The 20,281-nt window shown below is 37.9% G+C and overlaps 1 protein-coding gene across 5 annotated transcripts in view; it reads left to right on the plus strand.

Annotated features, from left to right (window-relative positions):
* GLCCI1 (glucocorticoid induced 1) overlaps positions 1 to 19,264 on the plus strand; it is a 60,753-nt gene extending 41,489 nt beyond the window's left edge. For 3 of the 5 annotated variants that reach the window (XM_021281716.2, XM_065051150.1, XM_065051151.1), the window contains 4 exons: positions 2,280 to 2,432; positions 9,152 to 9,362; positions 15,160 to 15,280; positions 16,349 to 19,264. In XM_021281716.2, the coding sequence (XP_021137391.1) occupies positions 2,280 to 2,432; positions 9,152 to 9,362; positions 15,160 to 15,280; positions 16,349 to 16,697 (834 nt within the window). In that variant the 3' untranslated portion in view covers positions 16,698 to 19,264. The remainder of the gene's footprint in view (positions 1 to 2,279; positions 2,433 to 9,151; positions 9,363 to 15,159; positions 15,281 to 16,348) is intronic. The other 2 variants (XM_065051152.1, XM_065051153.1) reach the window with 1 other exon arrangement.
* The last annotated feature ends 1,017 nt before the right edge of the window (positions 19,265 to 20,281 follow it).

Genomic DNA, 20,281 nt, shown 5'->3' on the forward strand with positions numbered 1-20,281 from the left:
ATCCTTGATGACTAGGGGATCTGTTACACTGCAGGATAAAAGTCTTTTTCTTCATGGTTTTGTCTGGGTCATACCTGTTGGTGGTTATCGTAGTCCAGAATCATTGTCAGTATAGGATCCTGTCTTCTAGCATGAAAGTTTGTGGTTGCAGTGCTGCATTACAGTACGGTTGTCAAAGCATATTTTGAGAGTTTCCATCATACTAAATGGAAACAATTGCTATCATCATGAGCCTTTGCTCGTTCTAGACACTGACTTATTGTAAAACCTCAATCAGACATCATCTTTAGGATGCAGAATCTTAGATCCATATTATGTTGATGACCGTGCTCATGTTCGGTACCGATGGGCATTGTGATGACAGGGCTTCTCTCCAGCCATCAGTCTATGGATTTGATATCCTCTGCTCTGAGAGGTTAAGCTCAGGCTCCCACTCTGACGCCTTCTTTATTTTGTTGTCTTGTTACGTAACCTACTTTTCAAAGTGATGTGTGAGTTTAGGCAAATTTTAATATAAGTGATCATTTTAACGCTAGCCTAGCTAAGACAGTTTTTTGCTTTAGCTCGTTTTCATGTTTTACCAGCTTAGAAAAATCTCCCTGTGCTTGGACTATATCGGTATTTCTCCTATTATAAAAATACTGACATATATCAAGAATAGCTTTGGACGAATTACCTGACCAAATTACTTGGCCATGAAACAGATTCTCGGCAGGATGCAATCGAGGATGCCTAATACAGTGTCTGTTCTAGCCACTGCAGACTACCAGTCAAATTGAAACCCAAGGATGAGTTTTAAAGCTCAGGTGAGGTTCAGTCAATGACTTTGAGCCTTAAGCCACTTGCAGAAAACAGTTAATCTCGTAGTGTTTGACAGTGCAGACATTGGAGTCCTGATTAAATTTAACCTACAGTGGATTCTTAACTTGGACCCCGTGTTACCAACAGGCCACTACTTGAACTCCTGAAATGCTGGTTCTGTCATTGTATTTCCTGACTGCTTTTTAAAATAGCTCGTGTTTTAGAAAGAACAGGTTGATCCATGGTGGCTCATCTTTTACAGTCGTTCTTCTGTTTGGTTAAAACCTAATCTTGTGATGAAAACATATGAGAAATTGATATTCTTCCTGAAACTCTTATGCTTCTATAACAAAGGATCCCACTACACCTAGTATAGAAAAGGGTTTTGCTTTCCCTCTTAAAGGAAGCTGTTGCCAGGTACGTGTGCCACTCTTCATAGTCACAGTAAAACCTGTCTTTGGCACAGACTGAACTGCACTTAGGACATATGCTTTGAAGGAACGTTCTTTAGTACTTGGGGCCCACTTTGTCATGGCTCATGCAACATTTTGATTTCTTGAGAAGGTGTTCTCTGATGGGGCCAGTGAAGTTCTCAGTTCTTCTCACCATTGTGGGAAGCTGTCCTGCAGGTAGCGTGTCAGAGTCAGAGAATGCCTCAACACAAGTGACATGCACCTTTGGAGCTGCATGTTGTGCAAGGTTCATTTGTCAAGAACATTTTGTCTTAAGCATCCTGTGTTTCTGTGAACAAGAGGAAAACACTGCTCATGGCTGGCATGGTAGGTGCATCTGTGCTTTGTAGCTGCTGCCAAGGTAAAGCTTCTGAGCTTGACTGTGCAAGATGTGTGTGCACTCTTGTGAATGGTTCCTGTTGGTAACAGAGCTTCACCCCAACAGTTTTTTCTGAAAACCATACCTGTATTTATTTCCATGCTTGATTCTTAAGCTCCAAGTTATTTCTTTTAAGACCTTTGATACAAAATTCTGAAAAGCTATGTGCTAATGAAAGTAAAGGTTCAGAATGGATGCCTTATTTTTTGTTCACTAAAGCCAACCAAAAGAGAATAAAAGTGCATTAAGTGAATATTTCAGTTGAGTGGTTAAGCTGTAGGAATGTTGGGAAATGCCTTTTGGATCCCAGTTAAACCATCAGCATCAGCACCCTGTGTACTCCTCCTGCCCCACTGGGTGTGCTGTAATCTATACATCTGGAAAGTACATATACCTACCTACTTATTGATAAGTGAAGTAGTAGAATGCTTTATTATAGAAAACTTTGAGTTAAGTAGAGGTGATTTTAGTGGCTTTTGATTTATGCAAGCATTTATTTTTATTTAAGTTTGCCATCTAGAAGATGATCTTTACTTGGCAAAATTAATACATTATCTTCTTACTTTTCAGGTTTTTTAGTACTGATCTCAGACTCCTGTCTTTATTCTGTTTTCCAACTTCAAATCATGTTGTTCTCTATTTTCTAGGCTTCTATTTCCAGATCAGTCCCTATGCCGTTGTCAAACATTTCAGTGCCAAAATCAACTGTTTCACGTGTGCCGTGTAATGTAGAAGGAATAAGCCCCGAACTGGAAAAAGTATTCATTAAGGAAAACAGTGGAAAAGAAGAAGTATCCAAGGTAAGCTTATATTAACGTGTTTATGGTTGTTTTTCCTTTGTAATCTATAAACACATGGGAAACCTTCCCTGTGAAAAACCCTCCTTGTGGCTGAAATTGCAAGTAATTTTCTTCAAAGTACTGTTTGTTTGAAAATTTTGCATCAGTGGTTTAGGGTGGGTGGTTTTTATTTCTTAAGGGCTTCTGGCCAAACATGTTTAAAATGCACTTTCTGTAGAGAACTTGAAAATTTTTGTGCAAAATTCAAGTGCTTGAAAATTTAGATACTTCAGGCTACAGTAGTAAGTAACTGGAGATCAGGAGAGTAGTTTATTTGCTCCATTTTGCATCCTTTTTCTTAGGCAGGACTTAAGTTTTCTGTGCTATGCTCTGCTTTTTGGCTTTAATGCTTTTCTTCCATAAACTGAATGTGAATGGCTTTACTTCCATGAAGCCGCTGTGATCTGTCTTGGGAGATCTCTGTATGGGAAATACTGACAAACAGCTTTCCTTATGTGGGAGAACTGGAGCAGTGGAATTGTCACTGCGGAGCACTGGAGTACTTAGATGACATTTAAAATGGGAAATCTTTGGTTTACAGCCACTGTTTCCTAAATAGTCAATGAAAATTTTCTGTTGTGGGATAAACTACTCCGTTTTTTCTAATCTTCTTGAAGATGTAGGCTTTGTTTTGTATGTTTGTTTGTTTGTGAATGGTCATGTAAAAGCAATTCAACACACAAGTCAAGCTATAAAACTTGAATCAGAGGTTTAAGATTTCAAAACCTGATATTTTTAGTTCTTCATTTGGGCAGTAAACTTCAAAAGCTTTTGAATAGTCTTGCCTTCTCCAGAGACTTAATTGTGTGGACAAAGCAGCCTTAAGAATGAAGTACTGTAGTTGTAGATGTTTTATGCTAACTTTGCTTTCCTGAGGCTGTCTCTTCCCTTTAGAAGAGGGGTGTGCTGTAACAGGGGAATAAAGAAAATAACATGCAAACCGAAATAGACAGCCCAAGTCAATAAACCTTATTGCACCATCTCCAAAGAGATTATAAAAACGTATGTATTACAGTGCCACCGTTAGTGCTGCTATGGCTGGAGTTGTAATCTCCGATGGTTATAGGACATTTCATTTGTTTATCAGACAAATCATCTTCATAAATGTTGTCCTTGGGCTTTAACAGCTTCTTACTTGGGATGCAGAACTCGGTCTCGTAAGTTACTCAATGTACTGGCTCTGGTCCAGCCAAAGAGTTAAGCACATACTTAAGTGCATTGTTGGCCTGGGGCCAGAGGTGCTCAGCAGTTTACGCAACCAAGGCAATAGCGAACCCTTCCTCCAAACATCTAGCTGCAGAGAGTCTTCAGACACAAAAGAAAGTAATAAATTAGACGTTGCCCTCGAAGTCACGTCGGTCTTTGTGGGCAGAGGATTGTTTCTTGCTATATAACTGTTTGTTGCTGTGAAGTCTGGTCTAATGGGACCTAAAGTGGGACTCCTAGCGCTCTCCTTGAGCTTGCTAGATCTCCTGGCTCACTTATGGAAGATAACAGGAGTAATTTACTCCATCTTACTGCTGGTGAACTTTCTCCTAATACAACAATTTCTCATATTTTTAGCCTGGGGGAGTTGGGACAGCTAGGTTAAAGGTTAGGAATTACTGAACGAAAGATAAACCATAGGAAACAAAACTTCATTAGATTCACTGCTTGCGAAACAATTTCTTCTTCTTTCAGTTTTCTGCCATTCATTCATGCTGTAACATTTTATGTTTTTAGAAAATATTTTAAAATAGCTATTTTAGTTGGTTGCGTTGGGTGATGTGTGAAGGCTGCATTATTCTATAGACTTGCTTGTAAGTTTGGTGTGCTTCTGGGTTTTCAGCGGGTTTCTTTTAACCTGTTGCCATGTTTACTTCACAGTTTTAACAGTGTATGTTCAAATCTTAATTTTCATATGAATAGATCTGTCCAGCTGCATGAAACACTTTGTGCCCTATTGTGAAGCTGTATTCATTTGGCAGGAAAGAATTGGGGAATAGCGTACAACCTGCTAAAAACACTGAGAAGGAATATTACCTTTGTTATAGGTGCTGCTCACTATTATTATTATCCCAAAATTTAGGTGCTACATTAATAGCTTTCTGATTTCTTCCATGTCAGTTTGATAACCACATTTGGACTGTTGCAAGTAAAATAAAATGCATTTTAGTTCTCTTAACTTCTAGAATTTTAGTATAGTGTTCTTGAATGTTTTTTTATTAGTCTCTCATCTCTTCAGTATAAACTTGGTTTTGTTTTTTTATTTTTGGTTTTAACAAACTGTTTCTTAGTTCATATATTGAAATCAGACTAGGTCATCCGTAGCATAAAAATATGGTTAAACAGTTTTATGGATATTACTTGAATTACTTTTTTAGTTTAGCTCACAGTTAAAATTGTTAACCAATGAAACTTTCCTCCCAGTTTCATGCTTCCCTGCTTACTCTTCAGATACACAAATTGATGTTTTTTTTAGACTTTTTTTTTGGTTTTGTAGTGTCTGATGTTACATACTGTGTTTTCCCTTTTGCTGATTTCAGTTTTTGTAATCCTACATCTTGAATTGTTTGGAATATGTCTTCTGTCTTCTCTCTTCTTGGAAACACTCTGCCTTTTTTAACATAGTATTGTAATCATAATAGAAGTTGTACTTCTAAAAGTACAATTACTTAGTAAAAATTATTGTAGACGTTAGTCTTGTTATTGTGTTTCACAAAGCTAGTTGATGATGCAGTAATGTGTCATTACCTTTTAATAATAGGACAATAAACTTTAGAGGGATTACATTGTAAGCAGTCAGAACATTCTGAATATTTCATTCCTTTCACTTTAGCCATCAATGTTTATATTTTTTCTTGCTTAGGTGGCTGATGGTGTTTTTTCTTTCATAAAACGAAGTTAAAGTTGGCTTTTTGAGTCAATTTTTAATCACCTCTTTCTCCTCAGATTTATTAATAAACTTTAATTTATTTTCCAATGCATTTATTCAAAGATCCTGGATACATTTTCCTTCCTGTTGTATAACTTGTTGAGTAGCCTTCCAGGCAATCATGATTTTTGCCTCTGCTCCCACCATAACTTGTAAGAGGGAATCAGCTTTTGATGAGGTTGTGATGGGCTTTTGTTCTTTCTCCTGTTGTGACTCCACAACACAAACATTGGAGAGTTTGGAACAGTAAGATGATGGACTCGTTGTAGGGAGTGGGTGGTAAGAAGTTCCCTCTTACAGAATGCATTGCAAAAATAATGAAAAGTGCCCTGTTGCAGGACACAGACACATTCATAGGCCTCCTATTAGGGAAAAAAATATTACTGGAGCGATCTTTGAAGTATACAGAAGTAATTAGAAATTAAGCAATTCAGATGAACTATAACACAATATAAGAAAAATTATGAATGTATCTCCTACTTGATTCATAATGCTTCTGGAAATAGATAGCAAGATGGTTTTATGTACCTATTGGAAAACTTAATCCTGTAATAAAAGGACTTTTTTTTCTAATTTGTACAGATGCAGAGGATCCTTACTTAAATCTTCATATTCTTCATCTGAAAAGTCTGGTTTCTTACAAGTGCTCCTTCCCAGGATACATTATTTTTTTGTGTTTGCATCTTATCTAATGCATTGGTGACTTAATTACGCTAGAAGGAAGCTCTTTCCTGTGCCTGCCTTTGTGTTACGGTCTAGAGAAGAGTGTTCAAATCAAAAGCGTTGAATGGTTTGATCTCAAGAAGTTGCTTTCCAAATAGATGTAAAGCTTATAAAGAACAGATTATGTTTCAGGCTCCCGTTGGTATATTACATCACAGTAGTGTTCCTAATGCTACTGAATAGGGTGTTCTTGGCGTTATCCAGTGAAAAGATCGATACTGAAAACAATGTGGTCAGTTTTAAGTGTCTTGAGAAATGCATGCTATTGTCAAATGGAGCATATCCATACCTTTGCAGGGAGTGAAGGGCAGTGTGTGACCGTGTCCGAAAACACACTGCCCCATAGGGGTTGGTGGGTGTCCTGTCAGAATGCATTTGCCTTAAGGTTAATACATGACTGGATTCTCTAGGAAAAAAACAAACCAAACCAAACAAAAACCCCAAAACAACCACAGTACATAAATGACTAGAAATTACTGCACTTTTCCATACATTGAGTGTTAAGAAAACCAATAGCAGCTGTACCAAATTAGTTACACTATTTCTTGTATTCTAAGTTTTTTAGAATAGTTTAGGCGTGACTCATGGAAAGTAACTTCTAAAGCATTTTTTTATGTTAATCAAGTTTAATACATAAGGTTTTTAAAAAGTGGAATACTTTTAGTTGATATTTTCATCAAGCTTTTTGCACTTGTCAAAACTTGGCTAAAATATTCAGGGAAAGATAAATACAGAAGCACAGAATCTGAAATATTTGCAGGCATTTTCTGTGTCTTAAAAGTTATTTTACTTGGAAAGAGTAATAAATATTTAGCTTTCTCTGCTTGTGTGTATATTTAGAGGCATGTCTAAAAATATGGATAACTTTTTGTACCTCAAATTTTAATTCACTGGAGGCTAAAATATGTGATTTGGGATATAGTTCCTGACTACATCAGACTGTGTTGTTCCTCCAGGTGTGGAAGAACATGTGTGGTATCCTAAAGTCTTTGATTATGTGATCACTTAGTGGCTTCCCCCCCCCCCCACCTCCCGGAATCCTTGCGTTACCTGTTATATAGAGCATAGTGTGTGCACTTAATGAGCACCTGTTTGGTTTTATTTCCTCCTCATAAGATAGGTGTTCTAATGCTCACTATTAAACCTTGCTTTGAAGTCAGAAATCTGAATTTCTTCCTTGGGTTTTTGCTTCTATATAATAGGAGAGTGTCTAAAATTTTGTTCTCTTTTTATCACACCTCTGTGTGAGAGGAAAGATGATACTATCTATGCTTCATGATGGAGAAACATAAATCCATCAGGCTTCTATTATGTAATGTGATTCTTCAGCTAACTTGGGATACTGCATGCTACTTTAGGAGTTTAAAGTGTAGCTCCCATAGTCATTTTCTGCATCTGTGAATGTTGAAGAGTTGTGCAAATCAGTCCTGTACAGACTGGCCATCCGGAAGAGAGATCATAAGAGAGGTTGGTTCAGATGACTTCCTGGCATCACATAGAATTTTTCTGGCAGAGACAGAAATAAAAATGCTGCTCTGCATTGTAGTTATGTTAATTGTGAGACTGTTTTCTTTCTACAGCTTCAGTCTTGTTTTCTACCTCTCTTTTGCCCGTGTAACAGGTCTGTCTTGGGCAGGGGATGAGTCATGGCCTGTTGCGGTGATGGGAATAGCAATACATAGTCATGTTGTAACGCATATGCAGTATGAACTGAGCTGTTGAACAGACCACACAACAGTGTCCGAACATCAGCATTTGATGTAACAGCTCTAGTGTTCTCTTTGTAGTGTGTTTCTTTGCTCTTAATTGAAATGTGAAATTGTATTAACTGGACAGCTCATAAGAAGAAAAAGATCATCTTGCTTTGCTGTATCTGCCTCTGTGTATAGTATGAGGTGATTTTCTGGATACACTACTGGTAAAAAGGGGAGAATGTGATACTCAGCCAGTAGGTTTCATGCCCTCATTGCTAGCAAGGGAGTGTTGGGTTGCATTTTAGGCTCTGGAACAGGCTGTTATAATTTTGGAATGTATGAAGAAGAGGAAAGCAATAAAATAAGAAAAAAGAAGTTCACTTGAAGTCAGAAGGGAAAATACATTTTTTTTTTGTAGCTAGGACATTTAAGCTTGAATACAATCCTCACTAAAGTGAGGATAAAAATGATATGTAAGTTATGCAGGCATTTCTTCCCATTCGCTTTTAAGCAGAACTGTAATTCTCATTTCATTTCTTACATTGAAAGCAGCACTATCTTTATGATAAAACTAATTTTCCACTGGGAAAGACAAGTAGAGTGTGCCAGTGTACTACTGTGAACATGTCTGTGCAGTGTATTGCAGAATTGGACGCAGCATCACCCAGGTCAGTGCCAGCTGGGCTGATGGGAGCAGGCAGTGCATCCTGGCTTTGGTTCAAGACAAGGCTTGTGAACCTGGGATAAGCCTGTGCATCATCTGTGAGGTTGCCATTTTGTCGGAGGTCATCTATAGAAGTGAAGGATGGAATGTGGAGGTGTGCTAGAGCATTATGACTTGCTAGCAAAACTTGGATGGTTTCATTTGTAATTGTAATTCAGGTGGTGGTTGTGGCACTGGTATGCCATTGCATTTGACATTTTCTACTTTCCTTTTTATCCAGATGTGATCTCTGTCAGGATACTTGTTTTTCCCTCATAACAACAGTGACCTTTATTGAAAATGGTGTTACTAAGTATAATTAGAGATCTATTTGTTGGGGAGGTTTTCTTTTTTTTAAGCTATCATAAAACATATAAAACCATAATACTAGCATGTGCTGAATTGTGTTCTGGTGTTAACTTTGCGTTAAGAGGATGCAGTTGTCTTGGAATATCTGCATGTTGTCTCAGGCTTCAGATTAATTAAATGTATGTTGTGTCCATTGTACGTTGCATTATTTGCTTGTGTAAAAGTTGTTCTTTCAAAAACTGCTTGCTTCACTACTTCTGTTGTGAGTGCTACAGGCTACCATTGCCTAGGAGTTTGATCTTTCCTCTGTAACCTGACTTGCTTGTTTTTCTTGCAGCCTCTAGATATCCCCGATGGTCGAAGGGCCCCATTACCTGCTCACTATCGTAGCAGTAGCACACGGAGCATTGACACACAGACTCCATCTGTCCAGGAGCGCAGCAGCAGCTGCAGCAGTCATTCACCGTGTGTTTCTCCCTTTTGCCCTCCTGAGTCTCAGGACGGGAGTCCTTGCTCTACAGAAGATTTGCTCTATGACCGTGATAAAGGTGAGAGTAGAATGGCCCGCATTTACCTATGGGAGGCATGTGATGTCCTGCTTTTACAACTACCTTCATTTTACTCATTACATCAGTTTTTGTTTTTGTTTGATTGTTGTGGAGGGCTTGAGGATTGATCTTAAAATTGGTTTTGTTTGTTTACATATCTTTTTCCCTCTTGTTTGTGAAACTTCACAAACATCTTCCATAAATACGTCAGAGGAGCACAGCAAACAGTCTTCACTATTTATGAAGATTCTAATGTGAAATATTCAGACTGTATCATGTTTATGTTTAAAAAAGGTTTCAAGAAGGTTTCTGGTAGACAATGTATTCGTCATGGGTGAGTTACTTGCTGGTCAGAATGGTGATGATGAAGTTTTGGCTGCTTTTAAAAGTACTCCGCTTCAGAACTCTTACATTCCACTTGAAGCTGTTTGGTGAGGAGCTCAGAGTTTGAACAATCTGATGGAAAGTAATTACTCGTCTGTGTATATTTTATAACAACCCACAATTTCTGAATAATTTATGTGTTTATATGTCAATATCCTGCTTTTTTTTTTTTTTTTTTTTGATTTGTAAAATGTCACTTGGTTTTGTAGAAGGAGATATCTGGAGTTTCAGTGATTAGGAATTACTGACAGTACATGTAGTGTGAAAATATAGGCACCAGCGTGAAAAGACTTATTTTTTTGGACAGCTGTTTACTAATGAAATTATTCTTGGGCTTCTGGTCAGCTGGCTGGAAACAGACTTTAGTTTGGAGGGATACAGCGTTTGGGTAAAAAGTGCAAGCTAAGACTAGTAAGTTTCACAGAGGAAATGAAAAAAGATTTTGTTTAGATTTACTAATGAGCTGAAGACAGCAGTATTTTGAGGTTATAAGTGAGCTTAAGCTTTTTCTGTAAATAGTCTGTTTAATAATTCGTAAAATAATTTGGGAATAAGATTGGGGAAGGCAGCGGGAGAAGTACAAGCTTTCCTTGGTTTCTGACAAGTATTGCTTTCCCATCTTGGATTCAAAAGGAAGTAGCGGAAAACAAATCCACCTGCCCAAATTCTGAACTGGAGGTGGATGTGGCCATGTGTGTGAGTTAACCACATCAAAGTAAAAGACTTAGCCCAACGTGATGGTTAGCCGTGCTCCAAAATTAACAGATATATTAGCTCCCTCCACCCTGCTTTTCTTGTATTAAAAGTATGCGTGTGAACTGTAATGTTTTGTCAATGCTCAATCACTATAGAGACATCCAGTAAAGTTCTAGCACACAGGGAAGCATCTTGATGGGTAAATTTCTTCACACGTGTCCTGGTAACAAATATCAGTTTAAAAATGAGGAAATTAAAAGCATAATTCCTTCTGCAATTAGTACTCAATTTTCAGTTGTATTTTATTTGCAGTATCGAGTGAAGACAGTTTGAAATAGTGCATCTAACCTTAATGCTCTTCAAAGATTTCATCTTGTCTTGGATTTTTTTAAGCAGCTAATTGTAGTAAAATTTTTTGCTGAACTTCCCAATGAGTAGGTACTTATTTGTGGATTTTGGTTTTAAGACTGGCTTTAATGCTAAGTTTGTATCAAAAGTCTGTTTAGTAGTAGTGTCTAGGTGATAGTGATTAACAGCCAGCTTTGTGAATTTAATATAATTGCATTTTGAAATTACTTTAAGTTAGATACTGAATACTGTGCTTATGAAAGAGAAAACCTTGAACTTCTCATCACAACTTTGTTGTTTAAGGACAAGTTACAAACTAGAAAAGTGTATAGCAGTTTTTTGGCAGAAAGTAATTTCTTCAGAGGTTTTAAAAGTATAGTCAAAAAGGGACCTTTTATGCTCTGAGCATTAAGATCCCGTAGACCAGTTGTTCTGAATAAGAATGTTATCTTCAGATAGTTTAATTACAGATAAATTAGGGATATAGGTAGAAATTTAATAGCAAGTTTTGAGAGACAGTTTGTTAACATCTGTTGGGGGTGTTAACTACTTTATAAAACAAACTCATCAAGATTTTTGCACCTTAATTTTAAAGGGTTTTGTGATGCCGGAATAAAACCATCATAAGTTTGCGATGAGGCCTGTTAAGTTTTGAAAAATGCATTTGTGTGTAACCGAAACAGAGACATTGTAAAGCCAAGCTATTTTTCTGTTACTTTCCTCAAGTTGAGGTTGTAGTTTCCTCTCTACAGGAATAACTTGATTTTACCATTACAAAAATATAATTGTCAGCTTTATGAATGCTCCTGAGTGTGTTGCTGAATAGGAAAGGAAGGTTAGTAGCTTGACTGAGAGACATGAGCAGTGAGAGGAGCCAGCGCTCTGTACAGACACAGCACTGCTTTACATTTCTAAAGCATCTTTTATTTCTTGTGCAAAGCTCTGCTTTGGCCTGAGGCCCTCACAGCTGCTCTTTGGACTCTATCAGCTGTTTGGTTTACATTTCTGCTGCTAAATCTATTGAACTTTTCAAAAGAAAGTGGAAGCTAAGTTTCAGAAAAGGCCCACAATAGTGCTCTGAACAGAACGGGGATACTAAATGGTGTAGATTGGAGCAGTGAGGGAAGGGTGAGGCAGGAGGTATTTTAATGTCACCTGGCTTTATGATTTTGTTTTCAAATATCAGTCTATTGCAAAGTAAGTTACTGCCTTTGCTGCATTACAGCTACCAGTTTCACTAGATCTGTTTTATGATACTCTGGTCCATGAAACTATAAATCAGAGTGCTGCGTAACATACTTAGCAGCAGTGACAGAAGTAAAGTTCAAAAGCATCCTGAGGTATAAACAGATTAAATTTGTTGGGTTTTTTTCTTAGAAAAACAGAGAGCATAACCTGTTTTTCAGGGATTTTTGATTTGGGTGCTTTTGTGTAGGTTTGTGTATTCCTGCTGTTGCTAGCAGGCTGTTACAAGCAACATGTTCATGAAGATGAACTGAAGATACTTTTTAACTTCTGGGCATCTGATTAGTAGGTTTTAAAATGAAAATAGTATATGAACTCTTTGGATAGTCGTAAGAAACAAAGGCATTTTTGGACCCATCAAAACAAATCCCAAGGTTCACTGGAAAAATTTCCTGTTTCCTTTAAGTTTTGTCACTCGAAACATTTCTTTACAGATTCTTTCTTAGTTTGCCTCTTTGCTTGCTGTAATATATGCAAACTAAAACTTGTGGTGTTAGGTCTTCTGGTTAAAATAGTACTTTTAGTGTTCAGTTACAGCCTTACTCCAGATAACAGAATACATCCATTTTTAATATTTATATTTAGAAATTATGTGTAGTAAGGCTCCATATTGTCTGCTATGCGCTTATGGTAACAAAACTCACTTTAAAGGTTGCATCTGTTAATCTTCAGTCGTTGTCATCTTAATGAAATTGAGTGAGTTGGTCGGGACGTGCCAGCGGAGCACACCCTGCTGGTGGAAGCCTGGGAGATGCAGATCTGTCCTCTGATGGGAAGGCTCACGCATTGCAGCCTCCAAGAAAGTAAAATAAAAAACAAGTGTAAATAGCTCGGTTTGAGAATACACGCTTGCAGCATCATTAAGGATTAATAATGTGACAGTTTAGCACTTAAAGAGTTTACAGGATACACAAGCGGAGACTGGCTTAAGCTGTAAGTTCTACCTCTCACCACTTCAGCTGGTGGCCTGTTTTCCCAGTGCCCTTCCGCTCTCTCACCGCTGCCGTACGCGTGGGGCTGACGCTGAGCCTCCTAATAACCACACGTATTTTCAAATAGTAGTGTGGGGTGTGCTTGGTCAAAGTGAAAAGCGAGCAACTTAGTAAGCTTTAAAAGCAGAGAGGGTAAAGAGAGAAACAGAGTGGTTGAATTATACAATATAGATATATTTATTTATTTTTTTTACTTGTTTAACAGCTGTCTCATATAGAAAGTTTCAGCCAGACAGTGCTAAATAAACTGAAAACTTGATTGAAAATTGAACTGGCTGGACAAGGCTCTCAATCTTCCAAGAACTGACTGAACTTTGAATTTGGTTCGATTCTTTCCTTGGATGTACTTCTGCAATTTTCCACTATTTGGTGGAATGAACAGTAGCACATTTTATTTCTCTGGGTTTTTAAATAGAAACTTGGATCTTCTATTTTAAATATTAGAAGGAGGAAACAAACTGTCTGGGTTCTGTTAATGATTTCTGTGTTTGGAATGAGCTGTGTGGGCCAACAGTGGAAAGATGCCAATAGGACCATCATGCTCCCAGCTTGGCAAATATCCGTATTGTCTCTAAGCTTTTCCAGCCTTCATACAGTTAACACCTAAAATTCTGTAAATAGGAGTTCTGTGTTCACTCTACAGCAGGAAAGAGCTGAATAATCAATACACTACTGAGGTTCGCTTCAACTGTTTTTTCCTCATCTTTTTCATAGTAAATCTCTGAAGGGAAGTGTGACATTTGAGTTGATTTGTGCCTTGTTGCAAGAGGAAGCAGAGATGTTTCAAAACCTCTAATGATTAGCCTTTGTATTTGAGTCATGGTTATACAAATGTTTATGTAGTTACTGTTTGCAAGCTGTTAAAGACAACCTTATGTGCTTCAGTGCATCTAGACCACAGTGCCTGAAGCTTTGGTTGGTTTTTCACTGTTGCTGAGAAGGCAGACATGAACAACAGCGGAATAAACAAAGGTATCTGAGTTTAAAATGGTGGAGTACCCCACATCAGTGGAAAGATTTGAGGGGAGCTAAAGCAAGAGCAGTTATTTCTCTTCAAATTAGGTGTGTTTGTAAGTTGGGGGATCCTCTTTAACCTTGCCACTTTATTTATTTATTTATTTTCAAACTGTAAGCCCAAGCAGAGAATAGGAAGCCACTAATACAAGCTCGAGATAGGTGTTGGTCTTTGAAAAGGTAGAAACCACTGCAGAAAGCTAGTTTTCTGTAATTATTTTTGTACCTATGTTGTTTCCTTAAAGCATTAAATATCATGTTGTCAAGATGAGTGCTTCAAGTCCTTTCATAGTGTTAATTTTTCAAACTGTTGTGCTTCTGTCATTACTGGAGTGCAGTCTCATCTCTTGCATTTTCCAAGAAGTACAAAGAAATCTGCCTTTTGTTCTTGATCTTCACACCTTCAGTTCTAAGCATGTCTGGTAGTAACTTGTAAAACACATGCAAACAGATACAGCTATGAAGAATACTTATAGCGTATAGTTAGTTGTGAAGAGAGAATTGACTTGTGGAAATTTTATTTTGGATGCAAAAATGACTTCACAATTGTGAAGCAAATAATGTAGCGCATTGTGATGATGAGGTGTCAGTACCTGTATTAGAAGTGTGCTTTGTTTCTTTACAACTTTTGAGCTATTCATGAGACTAAGGTCAATATTCCAGTGAATAATTGCATTTTAAAATAAGTTACATGCTGTATACACACATTTTCAGTAACTGTGTTTATACAGTGAAAAGGCGTATTATCATTACCACTCATAATTATTCTGCATGTGTTATGCATATTACCTTGTTCATTTATGGGTTTTGAAATACATAATGAAGAATGTATTTGTTTCCAGGATCCCAGCTCTGCTTTGTTCTGATTACAGTGTTCTGGATAAAAATATCCTCCTGTTATGTTTTGTTATATGATAGATTACTGCTGCACTGAAGCTTTTATTCAGAAGAAATGTGCTATACGAGGGTGTTAGAAATAGCCTGCGATAAAGGAAGCATTGTGGTAGAAGCAAACCAGCATGGTGGCTAAATTGTGAAAAAAGGCATCTTGTTTGGAAATCGAATTTAATTAAAAAGCACTCTCAATCTCTAGTAATATAACTGCTTTAAATTTTCAGACAGTGGGAGTAGCTCACCGTTGCCCAAGTATGCCTCATCTCCCAAACCAAACAACAGCTACATGTTCAAACGAGAGCCCCCAGAGGGATGTGAGCGAGTGAAGGTCTTTGAGGAAATGTCGTAAGTAATGCCTTTTATATCAGCTGGTATCTGCAAAGCAGTAAACCTGTTTACTGAAGCCTGTTCAACTGCAGATGAATAAACTATTCCAGCTGATGAGTTTTTCAGGAGCAAACTATTCTTAGAGTTTGTACAGAAGAGAAGTTGAAGTGTTTATGTTGGTTTGAAGAGGAAATGGAGTCTTTTATGCTTGAACTCTTTTTGTGCATTTATAAAAGGCAACAAAAATCCAAGCAGAAAAGATAAGGTACATTTAATTTCATAAGCATTTGTAAAACTCTTCCCATACATTTTTTTTCATTACCTTGAAATGTTCATGGCTGAAAACAAAAACTCGCCTTGTCATAATCATTTGTCAGTTTCAAGTATAGGTTATGTTTTGATACGTATAAAACACATGGAATGGCGTGAAACCCATGTGAAGTGTTTTCAGACAGTAGTACACTTATGGCATAGGCTTTGCTCAATATTCTGAGCAATAAGTTGGAAATTAAACTTTTGGACATCGTGTCTTTTTCCCATAGACCCAGCAGCATTGGAGCACATGCTGTCAAGGTTACATGCTTAGCTCCTGTGGGTGAGAGACTTAAGGAGGGCACATTTCTTGTGCTACCAGCATTTATTGCCTGCTAGATGGTGAAGGAGCAATGTTGGGTTGTGGAGGAAGCCTCCAGACAAATTACATATGGGAATGGAGAAGTCTATTTCATGGAGGGTCTCAAAGGGATTTGATGTAACTAAATGTGGTGTAGCTGCGTTGTTTTTATTGAAGAAGAGTTTGTGCCAGTCTAAATTCCCGCGGCATTTTTTCCGTGTGCATTTGTACTGCAGACTTTTCTTGCTGGAAGTTGCATGTTTTTCCAGTAACTATCAAGTCATTTTTCTGACGGCACTGTTTTTGATGCTGTGGATCAGTTAGCTGACTGCCAATATGGAAGATGTTTGCCCCTCCGTCCAGTTAATCCCATTCCTTGCCATTCACATTTTAGCAATGTGTAGAACCACAAAGTTCATGATGTATAAAACATCTTGGTTGCCCGGGTATATAACCTTTTTTCTTGTCTGTAGGTCTCGTCAGCCTGTCTCAGCCCCTCTCTTTTCATGTCCTGACAAAAACAAGGTTAATTTCATCCCAACCGGATCAGCTTTCTGTCCTGTAAAACTTCTGGGCCCCCTCCTTCCCGCTTCAGACCTGACGCTGAAGAACTCTCCAAACTCTGGTCAAAGCACAGCTTTGAGCACCCTGACTGTTGAGCAGCTTTCGTCTCGGGTCTCTATCTCCTCTCTCTCAGATGACACCAGCACAATGGACTCCACAGAGGTCCTGGTACAGCAACCGTCCCAACAGCAGCAGCTGCTTCTGCAAGAAATTCAGACTGAAGACAATTCCTCTCCTCAGAGCTACGTGTTAATCTAGACCAAGGTGGAGCAGGCCTCTGCCCTCAAGTAAGGATTGAGGAGGTGATAGTCCAGATACATCTGCATGAGGTGGCAACCTTTCAGAACAACATGGAATACTTAGCAACCTTCAGAAAAATATCTCAGCACTGTTCTTGGCAGGGACAGAATTCGTGTTCAGCATTTTTTGTGAGGAAGCAGTAATGCCTGCAGAATCCATATATCATTAAGCATTTTAAGTGGAGACTATGCATTTCATAGTGCGTTTGACCAGATTAGTACTGTGTCCTGTGTTCTGTTTCAAATTCTACAGTATAAATAAGCTCTCTCTATATATATATAAAAAAAAAAGTTGCCTGTCTGAATAGAAGATGTCTTGCTGTGTTGTGTCCTATGGAAAATACTGTACTTCAGGATTATGTTTACAATTGATCCAGGTGTTTCTGTTTCTAACTTCTGTAATACACACAATGCAAAAAAGAAAAAAAAAGGCCACAACAGTTGCACAGTGCCCACCCTATGGCCTAGCTTCAGGTACTTCTCTCGAAGTGTAAACTCAGGTAACTTGGAATGTATATCATATTGGGATTATAAAATATTTTACAGCTACAAAGCTAAAGAGGGAACATCACTCTTTTGCCTTTCCTTATTTTATGCATTAATATTTCCTCATTACATTCCACTTTCTTGGAATAAGTGCATTCAGATCCAGGTGAGCGATGACCCTGGACATGGGTGAACATGAGGAGAACCAGCAAATCTGTGATGTATATCACTTTGTCATGTGCTTACAAGTAAAACAACTGTTGCATTTACTGTCATTTCTATATATGTAAAATGTGGCATTTAAGGGTTTCAGGTGTTGCTCAGTTGATGACTGTTAAACTGTTGCAAATAAAGTGTTCAGTACTAGGCTGTACATGAGAAACATTCCACATTGTGTGTGAGAGGATTTTGAAAGACAAGAATGTTTTTGTTCAAGGACAGAAATTCTTTCAGGTTTCACAGGGGGGTGTTGGGGATTTCCTCTCATGTTTTTGTTGGCAGTTAAGAATGTGAAATGCTACTGTTACCGTCTAAAAGTCAAATTAATGTTTAGTTTCTCTTTTGGAAATGTTAATTCGTTTGCTGGTTGGAAATAGGTTTTCAGATTTTGTCAAGCAGTGTTAGAGGAGCAGCATTTTATTTATGTAGTAAGTGATTGTGTTTGGATTTAAGTCCAAAAGTAGCAAGTAGGTGTTCTAAAAAGGGGGTAGGGAAAACAATAGTTTTAAGTTCGTGTTACTTAAAGCTTCTCCCATAACTTTCAGTTACTTAAGTTGTGTGTGTAAAAGTGTGTTTTCCCCCCTCCTTATGTGTGAATAAAAAACAATCCTTGTAAAGTAATCCTGGTTTTGCAGGCTGGACACTTTCTCAAAATAGTACATGGCAAGAACGCGTCAGTGGCGCTCTTCTCTTGTACTGGAACAAGAGGAGCGTTGCTTTCAGAGATAATTTCCTGTGATACAAAGAGGACCCCAAAGGCAAAATAAACTTGATGTTCTTGCTCCATTGCTTTCAGCTCAGTGGAACTACATTTTTGCTGTCTGTTCCTGAGAGAATAAGGTTCACCTTTTCCAGGAATTGAAGAGATTAGTAGCCTGCAGCTACTGAGCAGTTAAACTTGCTCCATTATGGTTTTTTTCTCTTTGGAAGGTGAGATTGGAGGGGGGTGAGAGTGAGCCACCAGTAACTACTCACCGAGTATGTGCTTTCTTTGGAGATAAAGCATTGTTTCCTTTTGGTTACTGAGGTTTTGTTAATGATGTCTTACAAGGTGGAATTTGCAGCCTATAAATGACATTCACAGGTTTTGACTCCCCTAGCAGAAAACATAGGAGAGAGAGGTCTGTCTCTAGCCATCTGCATGTGAAAAACCTTCTTGAAACACAACAGCCATCTTTTACCCTGCTAATCTCAGGCCTAGGTGAAAACACTATATATTTTGTAGACTGAAGATAAAGGGGAGAAAATACTCATGATGTAAGTATCGATTCCTTTTAATATTTTTCTTTCTAGGTTAACATTGCAGTTTGACCTTTTTATGCTCTGGTTATGTCCAGATAAGAAATCGTAGTCTCGATTATTGGTGTTAGGTTACCGGGGGATATGATGAGTGGGTTTTAGATCAGTGATGAACTCTCTGCAATATTTGCAATGCCATTATGTGTTCTCTCAATTTTTTTTTCCATGAGAAACTAAATATTAATTAAATTGCACATATGTTCGTAGCAGATTTGAAGGTTTTGAACCAAATGTGTTGAAGCTAATGCTTTGCCATGTAAATTTCCCAGCAGTTGTTTATCTCAATTGTATTCTACATCCAGCTGTAGAAAATTGTCAAATATTGTTTAAAGTTTTGTACATAGTTGTACTGTTATTTCTAGCCGCTGTGCTGAACAGTATTCAAGTTATCACGCCATATATTGCTTTACACAAGAAAATGTGTGGCTTTTGTTTTGTATTTTTTTCAGTATAGAAGTTACTGTGTCTTATTTAAATAAAAATAATAGTTAAAAAAAAAAGTGGTGAGGAAAACACACAAAAGCAGTGGTTCATTTATTTGTTTTGGAAACTGCGCATGAAGCACCATAGAATGAGATTAAAATTTCATATTGTTCCAAATTTACATCTAGAATAATGTCAACCATGTATCTTTATGACTAGTGGGCTATGTCATCTAGAATAAGATAATCTCTTGTCTATTGATTTTTGCATAACACTGTTCTAGGAAGGGGAAAAAAATCTAAAAATAGCCAAATGCTTAAATATGCTTAAAAATAGCATATTTTATTTCTGCATATAATGAGGTTTTTCTTCAGAGCATAGAAAAAATACCAGTTAAGTATTGTTGGAAACTCTATCAGCTGCTGTGTTTGTGGTATGGCTAATTTCAAGTTCTCTGTTGAAAATTATGAAAGCCATTAGATGTTTCACTATGTGAAACTAAACTAAACCCCCAAAGGATGTGGTATAAATCTACTGACAGTCTTGGTTTCATGTTTTGTATGAGTCAAGTGATTGTCATTTGACTTGCAGAATAATTCTTTCCAGATGGGGGGTGAGGAGGAGGGAGGAAGGATGAAGAAGAATATTTAAATACATGTAAATCCTCCAAAATCAGTGTTTACTGAAGATCACTATGGCAATAACCAGCAAGTATAGTTTAATGCTTATTATCAGTAAGTGGAAATTTAAGCTTTCATCATCCCAAAGATGGCAATATTTTGCGATGACTGTGTTCAAAACGTTAACTGAAAGTTAAGCTGGAAGTCTGGAGCCTCAGAGGGTGTAGATCCCACCCTATTATCAAGATGCCCGATGTCCTTCAGTCAGAAAGGTCTTGGTTTCAGCATTTCATCATGGGTTTGTGGGGCTTGCGAGGAGCAGCTTTGTGACCGCCTTGTCCTCTGCGTGGATTTGGCTGCAGCAGCTCTGGGCTGTCCTTGCATGGGAGGGCAGCCTCCTCAAAAGTTACTTCAACAAAAGCATGTAGCTCGCCCCGAGAGGACGTGATGCAACATGTACCACAGGGAACGTTTTCACCGTCCCTGTGAGCAGAGT

The sequence above is a fragment of the Columba livia genome, chromosome 2 (genome assembly GCF_036013475.1).
Source record: "Columba livia isolate bColLiv1 breed racing homer chromosome 2, bColLiv1.pat.W.v2, whole genome shotgun sequence".
Classification (NCBI taxonomy): domain Eukaryota; kingdom Metazoa; phylum Chordata; class Aves; order Columbiformes; family Columbidae; genus Columba; species Columba livia.